Source organism: Stigmatopora argus, chromosome 5 (assembly GCF_051989625.1).
Source record: "Stigmatopora argus isolate UIUO_Sarg chromosome 5, RoL_Sarg_1.0, whole genome shotgun sequence".
Lineage (NCBI taxonomy): Eukaryota > Metazoa > Chordata > Actinopteri > Syngnathiformes > Syngnathidae > Stigmatopora > Stigmatopora argus.
In genome coordinates, this window is record NC_135391.1 from 18,608,964 (window position 1) to 18,615,231 (window position 6,268).

At 39.5% G+C, this 6,268-nt stretch overlaps 1 protein-coding gene across 1 annotated transcript; it reads right to left on the reverse strand.

The window, feature by feature from the left end:
- Positions 1–393: 393 nt before the first annotated feature.
- On the reverse strand, positions 394–5,431 carry LOC144074566 (uncharacterized). The gene is made up of 4 exons (XM_077601059.1): positions 4,890–5,431; positions 1,775–4,492; positions 1,437–1,535; positions 394–1,043 (listed from the first exon to the last, which is right to left on the reverse strand). Exons 2-4 carry the CDS (start codon positions 4,487–4,489, stop codon positions 600–602), a joined length of 3,258 nt encoding a protein of 1,085 aa, XP_077457185.1. The 5' UTR covers positions 4,490–4,492; positions 4,890–5,431; the 3' UTR covers positions 394–599.
- Between the last annotated feature and the right edge of the window lie 837 nt (positions 5,432–6,268).

Below are 6,268 nucleotides of genomic sequence, written 5' to 3' on the forward strand. Positions count from 1 at the left end.
GCCTGGAAATATCTTAGCTGGAACTTTAATGAAAACATAATTAATTAAAATTTAAAAAATATGGATTGGTCTTTCCCGTTATTCCAAAAACGGTAAAGACCAAGCATAACGGAAAAGACAGTATGGTGAAACTTCAGTCTATGTCAGGGAAAAACTAAGACCTTTATGTGTTTTGTTGTGGGTATCAGTAGTGTGGAAAAGGCCATTAAGAACTAGTGGCAATTATATAAAGTACTCTTAGTTGCAATTTCAGTAAAATGATGGTAACAGTGTACCCCAGCCCTTATATTGGGATATCTGCCGGGGAAACTTTGAAGTCAAATTCAATAAAAAAAAATTGTTTTTTTTTTTCTTTTTTCTTAAAGCCCTGCAAAAATAAAATATACACATTGATTAATATCTGTAAACTTTATTGTAATACAACTCGAACACATATATACGGTCTTACGGAAGAAATTGTAAATACAGATTTACTGTCAACAACATGAAATTGTCTTAAAGCCTAAACATCTTAAGCTAATACTGACAAATGATAAAGAAGTTGCCAATATAATCAAAGTTAGCAATGATCAAATGATAGGATACTTGAGTGCACAATCTTAACAGTTGTAGTTCCCTAGGTCTACATCAAAAACATGCTGCTTTCCAGTGCGTGAGGTTCCTCCTGTTGTTGTAGGAGGTGGCAATCTCATAACAATATTGTCTATGTGTATGTCATCCAAGTCATCCATTTCAGGATACACAAACAAAGGTTTTTTCATAACACTGGACTTGCGACGCATAAATTGCACCAGAGCTTCATCATCTTCATCAAAGTTTTGAATGATCTTTCCCACAAAATGTTGAACGGACTTTTTCCCGCAATACTTCACAAGAACAAAATCACCTAACTTCAGATTTGTGGTACTGACTTCATCTTCGATAGGAAAGATTTCAGTAGATTCTTCCAGGCTGTCATAATCAGAGAGTGCTGCCTTATTAGCGAAGGGCCTGATCTGGACAGGTGACAAATGTTCTCTGTCACAAGATACTGATGCTCCATGCTGAAAGAAAGCACAAATCATTATATATTATTATATTCACGTCAAATTGGTACAGTATTGACAAGAGACAAGGTGATTGAATTAAGCTGTTACATATATAAATAGGGAGTGAGATTAAATTAAAGTAAATGGCTGCTTGATGAATAATAGCACTGACATCTTTTCTTCGTCATGTAAGACTGTTGTTCCAAACAACTCTTTTATAACATTCAATTTTGTCCATCTTCACGTAATGGTCTATAATGTTAAATCAATGTCACAGCACCATCTCTGTTTGATAAAGTCAACATTTTCAGCAATTTTACCACCCTGACTTTAACTGTGCAAGAGCAGAAGGGTAAGAACCTCAAACATTCAGCAAAATGCATGCACAATTTAAAAACCAGAGCCAACCTCATTAGCTGGCTGATCCTTTTGGCGAGCTGGCTGGTCCTCAAGGATGTCTTGTCGGTCCTGGGTATCTGTAAGGGCAGCAACTTGGTAGGTCAGGTCCTGAAAAACAGATTGATTCTCATAGCAATGACATGTTCTTGGCAAACAAATGGTACTACTGTAGGCATAATCCAAATTGTTTCTGTATCTAACAGACAGTTTAATAATGTTTATGGTACTGTACTGTAATTTCTCTTCTACTGTTAAAGCTTGTGAACAAAGTCCCACTTGTGGTTAATAAAGTATATTGTTATCATTAAATGTAACAATTTTAACATTGTTCATGTGAAAAGCAGTACCTTTGGTCTGTCATCAAGAGTCCTTGGTGGTAAGCTCTGGGAGGTGGCCGGCTGGTCCTGAACAACATCATGAGGTGGCGAGTCTGGGTAGCAAGCTATGCTTGTCTCGTCATCACTGCCATTCCATTCACTTTGCTCATCATCACTTCGCTCAACTCCGTCGTCGCTGTCACTTTCCTCACTTGACTCCGTCAGAGGTTCTTTTCCATTGCTCCCACGTCCTTGTTGACAGGCCTTTGTCATCAAAGCATTCCAAGATTTCCAATATGCATATTCTTGTCTTTCAGTAACACTCAGAATTGATAGATCCATATGTACAACGTCATATCCATTTTCCAATCTCCTTTGAAATAATTGTAATTGCTTCTCTGTCAGTTTGGCTTCTAGTGCTTCCAATGCCAAGTTTTCTTTTTTTCTCTGTGTTGTGCCAACTCTCTTGTTCATTTTGGTTTTCTCTGCATTGGTTACTGCAGGTTTGTAAATTTTCTTGGTTTCTGTGTCTGGTTCTTTCACTTGGAGCCTTCGTAGTGGAGGGTGACATTCACAGTCTGTCTTGCAGAAGCAAGACAGCTTTCTATGCAGCAGCACACCTTTTCGAGGTACAATCACTTGGTGGATCAACATTGTGCCTTGTATGGTTTCGCCCTGTAAATTTTGTACTATGTTATCTACGTCATTAATGTCTTTTGTGTTGACTTCAATGATTTTCACTTCAGATCTCTTCATGTTGTTCAGGAGGTCAGTGCAACTGAGGATGTCAGTCCCGCTGGCAACTAGCCTATCTGCAACTCTCTTTATTGCCGCACCAATTCCATCAGCTGGGCCCTTCCCATGGGATGTCTCCAGGAAGTTCCAAGTTACCCTTTCAAAGTGGTACTTACTGAAGGGGAGGAGACACATCAGCTGCAAGTTCGTTTTGTTTTTGTACTGGCTAGTTGGCCCATCAGAAACTACATGAAGCACCTTGACCCCCTTACTTCTGAGATCACTGAGGACCGGGTCAAGATGGGCCCACACAGAAGAGGCATTATGTCTACAATCGTGACTGATAGTACAATAACATTGGATATATTTTGTACCATCCTCCTTGGCCAACGTGGCATGAGCGGTGTGCAAAGTTATTTGTCTCCTGCTTCCCCCAAAATGCATGGCCTGGATTTCTGTAGTTGCTTTACACCCATAATTTTCTGAAAAATCAATCTGGAGGACACATGCATCTGCAGACAACCTGGATTTTACTAGTCTGAGCTCCTTGTACTGGTGAATGATACGATATTGGTGCCCCATAAGAGCCACAAGGTCTTTCTCAAGGTCATCACAGAGTTTCGCAATGGTGACAGATTTTTCTTTCTTCTGGATGACAACAACATCAATTGGCCCATTATTTGTCATTCTGGTCTCTACTCCCTTCTCCCATTCGTGGTATAACACTTGCTCCTTTGATTGCCTTATGTCATCAGTTCCATCCCTGTAGATCTTTTTGATGTATTTCTTGCAGACAGCACAGTTTCTAAACATACAATCATGCCTCTCTACAGAGCAGGTTGCAGCTGAGAGTAAGTCACTGGGGTTACGGGACGTAAGTAGTCCAATGTTGTGCAATTTTAATGCTTTCAACTCAAAATTTGCATGCTGCTTGCACTTGACTGTGTCTCTTCCGGTCACATCTGGGTGCACACAATAAAACGGTTTCCGTCTGGTGAACCCCACATAACTAAGCTTCAAATCTGGGTTTTGAGCCTTGAACTTGACATACAAATTTTGCAAAGTGTCATTGAGATATCTCTTCTGCCTTTTGTCTTTATGCACTGTCTTGGTGTCTTTTTTGCCAGCTGCAGGGGTACTATTGATGTCCTCGAGGAAAAATTTCTTGACATGCCCAGACACAGTTTTACTGTAGTCATAATTTCGTGTCTGACGGGAGTGCTGCAAGAGGGATTTACAGTTGACATTTCTAGTTATACCATGCCTGGTCAGCTGCAAATCATCTTTCGCCTTGTTGATCAATCTGTACTTTTGTAGAATGGGACCAACAACTGCAGCGTGTATAGCCTTTCTTTCATTTTGTCGCTTTTTGCTGGCTAGTACCTTTGCTTTGAGATCATCTTTGATAGCATAGCAGAATGTTAGCTCCTTCCTTATCCTGTTGTTATTCCCGCTGGAAAGGAGGGAATATGCCTTCGATGCTGGAGAATCGCTGATCACGTTAACACTCAACTGCTGAGCATTCTGCATTCTGCTGATCTTTCTTTTCAATTTCCGTATTTCAGTTTGATATTGCTTGATCTGAGCATTATTCTTGGTAATTGTTCTGTATGCTTTGCGGTCCCGGGCTTGCGTCTTTCTCCTGCCAGCTTTCTTTTGTGTTGATGGTTGCGATGGTCCTGGTTGTGGTTCACCAAATTCATCAGCATCTGGGCTAGGTGGGGGAGTGCTTGGCAGATCCTCTTCCAGTTGTTGGAATTTCTTGCTCCTTTGCTTTCGTTGGTTGAGCTTCCATTTTCTTCTCAGTTGCCTTTGCTCCCTCTCTGAAAGCTTGTGAATATTTGGAATCTTTCCTTGTGCCTTTCTTTTCTGATATCGTTCCCTTTCTTTCTCTAAATATTTGTGATAGGCTCCAGGGTCATTTTTAATCTTCTCCCTGCATTTGCGCATCGCTGCAGCATTAGATTTTTTCGCAGGTGGCTTACCGCCTTTTTTCTTAAATGGATTCATGTTCTGGAAATTTTACAAATCAAAGCAGGAATTAGTATACACATAAACATAGCATAACATGTTAGCGTCATCTCTACATATCTGTTGTATATTTAAAAATATGTATTTCATCTCTACATATCTATTGTATACACCTTTTCTACTTAGTCTTTCCCGTTATATGATACGTCTTTCCCGTTATAACGGTAAAGACAAAATTTATTAACGGTAAAGACACAACATTCCACCTCAGCCTTTGACATTGGTAGATGGTATTTCTTGGCACTCAGTAAATGATAGTGTTCTGCATGCATACACCATGCCCAGTTCATTAAAAAGCAAAGTAATTATGTTCACCAAGTTTTTAGGACATCGGTAAAGACATGGAATTGTTACGACATTTCACAGGTATGGTCCTTACCTTGGTTTTAGTTTCATTCTCATGGCTTCTGCTTAGCTGGCGTTGACAATATGGCTGACAACATCCTGGTACTTCTCCCACACCAGCCACCTGGTGTATTTACTGTGAATTTTTTGGTGTATTTCTCATGTGATAACGGTAAAGACACACTAACTGATATGAAAGGTACATCAGTAAAACTGTTTGCAGTTGCAATTCTTTTGCATTTTTCTCAAAGACAACTTGAGTGAAAATACTATTGAAACAAATCTAAACAACACATTCTAAATAGAGACAAACAAATAAATCATAACCCGACTTTTCATTCCTATAAACTGTGACACTAGATTCTGGACATCTAACGGAGTGGACAAATTCAACATAAACTGGCTCTCAATGTATTTGTGTCTCAAATAGATTTCTCTTAAAATTGGTGCCAAATGTAGTATAATATGTGGCAAACAAAGCAGTAGTAATTAATTTTTATAACTTTGTAACACATAAAGGGAAAGTCCAGGGCCATATCTTTACCGTTATTTGCTGAATTATGTGAAAATGACCCATGTACACAGCAGATAGCAAACAATAGAAGCTCAGTGATTTCCAACAAGAGGAGAAATTTCGACAGACACATTCCACATGCCATTGATAAACACAAAACCCCTACACACACGCTTACAAGATGCTATTGTAACCGATAACGTTCCTCGTTTCTTGTTTAAAACTCAGGTGACATTTTAAAGAGGAATTTTCCTTTAAAGTGTGTTATACTTTTTCTTTGGCTTTTATGTGTGACTCTTAACTCTTTTGGTGCTATTGAGGATGAAACATGTCCAATCAGATGGTTCTAGTCATCCTTCTGCTGTGAATTTAAATTAGTTTGTCACAAGTAAATGCCCAAATCGTCGAACTGGGAGGACTGGTGCACTGAATTATTATTACTTTTTTTACTGCCAGTTCGAATGGATAGGCTGTTTTTATCGCCATCAATGGCAACCAATAAGTTAAATCCAAAGAAAAACAAAATATCAGGCAACTAGTTGAGTACAGCAGAGCAAATATTGATTCATAGCCTAAAGTCAGTAACAGAGAGACTAGTGGTGTTGAAGTGCCGCTGCCAGTGTGCACCTCATATAACAATCCATTAGCTTTTATTACTCTGTGTTGTCCACATGCTCATTTGATTTTGGAGGCCAAGTATGGGGGGGTTGAGCCCAAGGGGCAAAAAGAGTGAGCGATGCCAGTTGTGAGAAAGTGACAAACCATAAAAGACACAAAAGGTCAGGTGTCACATTGACGCAAAACAGAAGCTCAACTCTTGACCTACACTGGCACTCCAACAGGAAGTGTTCAACTTTTCCTGACAGGAAGTACCATATTACGCTGTTTAACATACCCCC